At 33.0% G+C, this 3,845-nt stretch overlaps 1 protein-coding gene across 1 annotated transcript; it reads left to right on the top strand.

Annotated features, from left to right (window-relative positions):
• The first annotated feature begins 1,179 nt into the window (after positions 1-1,179).
• Positions 1,180-2,087, top strand: LOC117115487. Its single transcript, XM_033259332.1, has 2 exons — positions 1,180-1,636; positions 1,806-2,087. The coding sequence occupies exons 1-2, from the start codon at positions 1,200-1,202 to the stop codon at positions 1,996-1,998; spliced, it is 630 nt and encodes a 209-aa protein (XP_033115223.1). The 5' UTR covers positions 1,180-1,199; the 3' UTR covers positions 1,999-2,087.
• The last annotated feature ends 1,758 nt before the right edge of the window (positions 2,088-3,845 follow it).

Genomic DNA, 3,845 nt, shown 5'->3' with positions numbered 1-3,845 from the left:
GCCATATGCTGTTAATGGATATAAATAAATATATATACATATATATATATATATATATATATACACAAGTAAAAAGTTCAAATCATCTGGAGTAGAGTGCTCAATACCGTAGTAGAGCTGAATATAATATAATATAATATATATATATATATATATCAGGCTATAAAAAGTCAAAATGTACCTTTTTCATTCCAGCGGTAAAACGTTCCTTTGCATCAGACTGTAACGTGAGATTTGCAGTGGCTGCCTGTGCCTATATTTAGTGATAATAAAACAATATCTACAATTTATTATGTTCTGGTTCTGGTGGGTTAAGTAGCATTTCTAAGGACTCTTGAAGAAAAAGCAGGAAGGACATTTGCTCCCATTACCCACTGTACAGAAGTGGACCTCCCTCCCTAACATTAATATGCATCTATTATTTTTAACTTCTTTAAGAGTTCTCTTAATTCTTTCCGACCTTCATTATTACAAGTAATTCAGTCGTTAGGCTGCTAGTTCTTTACGTTTCATTAAATAAATCTTTTACATGTTATAGTTGATATTAGAATGACCATATATGTATATTAAGTCAGGGTCTTTTTATGGCATACAGTAGTCGATATTGTTGTATATGCTTCTACAGTAATTGCATTGGTGTACCCAATAAGGAATCGTATATTATCAATGCATTCCTTCCTATTTTCTATTTTATATTCATGTATATGTATTGTATTTATGACGAAAAATTGACTGGTTTATGAAAATTAAAGTCATGTATAATGCATATTTTTTTTTTTTAATGTCATTTTTGAGGAAATTTGTAGACACTGTGTCTTTAATCTTAGGGCTTTGCAGAGCTTTTTACTTTGTATTTGATTTGTACGTCCCCATACAACATGGCAGTATTCAAGGTGCCATTGGTTGCTTAAGCACTAATAAGCATGAATAAAACGTTTCAGAATACATGTATAATATATTGAATACTATACATACGAGTTATACATTACTAATAATATGCCTGACTAATTTTGGCGTATGCGGACTATATTTGGCAGGTAATGTTTATACAGGCGGATCGATATTGGACCCAGGCACGACTTATTTTTAGTAGGAAATATTTGCATGAAACTCCACCCGGGTCACATTTTTAGGTACACGTCGTCGTCATGTCATTGTGTTTGAAATGATACTGTTGCTTACTGTTGGCATACTGTATCATGGCTACTGAATCAACCCAAACACGCGTTCTTCTCTGGACAGCACCTCGATGCATGTCTACTGCGTTTACGCGCTCAGTTAATACACTCGATGATTCTGTGGTTTTTCACGAGAACTTTAAAGCCGCATATTTCTATGGACCTAAAGGGAATCAAACGAACCTATTTAGCTTTGCTCCCTACCATACGTATGACTATGTGAAAGCCTTACTTCAACAGGAAATGCCAGGCAAGAGGGTACTTTTTGCAAAGGATTTTGCTTACGTATTGCAAGGGAAGTTTGAAAAGATTCCGGACGGTTATATTCACACTTTTTTAATCCGGAATCCAACAAAGGTATTCATGTCACTACGTAACCAGTATAAGATTAAGAGCCTTTTCTTTGGTGATGAAATGCAAAGGTATCAACCGACACTTGAAGTATATTTCGTGGACTAGTGGAAGCTTTATATGCACATCACAGATGATCTCAAGAAACCTACCCTCGTTATTGATGTTGATGATTTCTTGCAAGATCCTGAAGTAATGATGAAGATTTATTGTCAATGAACTGGCATACCATTTCGAGCATCGATGTAGTATATGGAATGTGGATTGGCAATGTAGCACCTTTTTAAAATATGTTACGTGGTGGCAGGGTTGGTATAAGAACGCTTTCAATAGCAATGGATTTGGAAATTCCAAAAGAAAGACCAATTATACTCAAGAAGTTACAATGCTACCAGCAGACATCAGAAAACTTGTGGAAATCAGTGAACCGTATTATAAATTACTGTATGATAAAAGAATAACAATTTGATTTCGGTATCAATTTCCAATATGGTAGAGCTGGCTTGTGTACTTTAATGTATAATAAAACCTCTATAATTATTAAACGGACAAACTTCATCGTGTTTAGAACCCAGCAGAAGCGATCTGAAAAAAAAAATCATAAAAATAATTTTTGATAGAAACACTTCCAGTCACTGGAAGTGTTTCATTATCTTTATTATAATTATCCAGTTAAAAAATCAGGGAACACATTTTTTTAATTTAATAATTTCAATGCTCAAGTTAATAATTTGTTAATAATTAAAGTTAATTTAAAAGTTGTTTTTATGATTTTGGTCATTTTCAAGGGACAGTACATCTTTAAAGTATAGTTAACAGTTAAAAGCATGGTCAGAATATGAAACCATATTTAAAGAAATTATTATTATTATTTAAAGAATGTGAAAATTAATATACACAAGAAGCAAAAAGAAACAGTTTAAAATGAAATCAAATTTTTGAAGGAATTTAATGAACTGTGTGTGTCTGGGGGAAGATACCAAAGATACGGTATGTTCCAAAAGGCTAACTAAGCGGTATTTTAATGTTTTTCCCCCAAATTTGTTGCTATTGTCAAGTGGGCTATTGCATCATTGATGCTCTCGTTTTTATATATTTTGGCTTATCTTGTTTTCTAGGCCTACTTTGGTATCTAGGACAAGTCACCCAAACTAGGCATATTTTAGCCTATCGCATCGTACTGCTGCTCAGCATAGCATAGCTGGTTTCAATATCAGCCCATCACGTATTCAGTGAATGGCAGCAGGAGCATAACTTAAAATTTGCTGTTCTTTCGAACACGTGGTGAATAGCTAGATTTAACAGTGTAATGGAAGCGTTGCTTCCAAGAGTATGTGCACATGTTCCTCTTCGCGCTGTTTCTCTCTGCAGTAGCCTGTATATATATGTTTTCTACATATTATAGTCACTGTGATATAGTAGATTCCAAAATATGTTAACCAATCCGCTAATGTGTCATATTTTTTGCCCCTGGACCACTTTAGAAAGATTTTGAGTGATGCCCAGGTCTGTATTTGCAAGAGATGGCAATACAAATCCCTTAATCTCAGTTTAGTAAATATTATAACAACAAGCCATTTGTCTTGCCTTATCCGACATCAAACAAAAATTTTGGAAATGAGATGCTGATGATAGCATATATATATATATATATATAAACAGGGCTTGAAATTAAGGGATAAGTGTAGGTTTCAGTTCTTTGATCCAAAGCATTTCTTTAATTAAGTAATCAAACTTGGATTTGCACTTAGATAAAACCTTGAAATAATTAACAGTTTCAGTAGCACTAATATAATGTTCTTTTAAATGTTGTCCTATGTTACCTTTACTGTGCATAATCATTTCTTATTTAAAATAGAATTATTTAATCAATAAGTAACTTGTGTTTTTTTTAAATGAAATTAATGATTTTCTTTAAAAAGATGCTACCCAAGGCGAGACTTTTTTTATACCTTGTTTGACAAACTCGCTGACTATTGTACATTTTACTGTACTGTTTTTCCGATTTAAAATGTTTGTGCTCGTTAGCAATTTAGATTTGTTGTTGATGTTATCCATGACGTACCGCGAAATGCCAGGCCTCTGAAAGTCCCCATCGTTGGTATTCGCCACGTTATTGGAAATTTTTATTTCAAATTTTGCGAAAATGGTTTATAACATTCCCTGCAAGTTCGTCGTTCAAAACTGGTGCCGAATCAATGTTTTAGAGCCGCCCATCAGAGCCATTAATAATAATAATAATATTAATAATTTGCCACAAATATAGTAATAATATCTAATAATATTAATAATTTAAAAAAAATACTTAGACCTACT

The sequence above is a fragment of the Anneissia japonica genome, unplaced genomic scaffold (genome assembly GCF_011630105.1).
Source record: "Anneissia japonica isolate Jap-2015-1 unplaced genomic scaffold, ASM1163010v1 scaffold287847_len925385_cov155, whole genome shotgun sequence".
NCBI lineage: Eukaryota > Metazoa > Echinodermata > Crinoidea > Comatulida > Comatulidae > Anneissia > Anneissia japonica.
The sequence above is the reverse complement of the archived record's forward strand: the minus strand, read 5'-3'. Positions and strand labels throughout refer to the sequence as shown.

What these genes read in the sequence shown, in the direction of transcription:
- LOC117115487 (XM_033259332.1), top strand. Translation starts at nt 1,200, where the DNA reads ATGGCTACTGAATCAACCCAAACACGCGTTCTTCTCTGGACAGCACCT. An exon ending in GAAGTATATTTCGTGGACTA is followed by an intron (nt 1,637 to 1,805) that starts GTGGAAGCTTTA and finishes TTGGCAATGTAG; the next exon opens with CACCTTTTTAAAATATGTTA.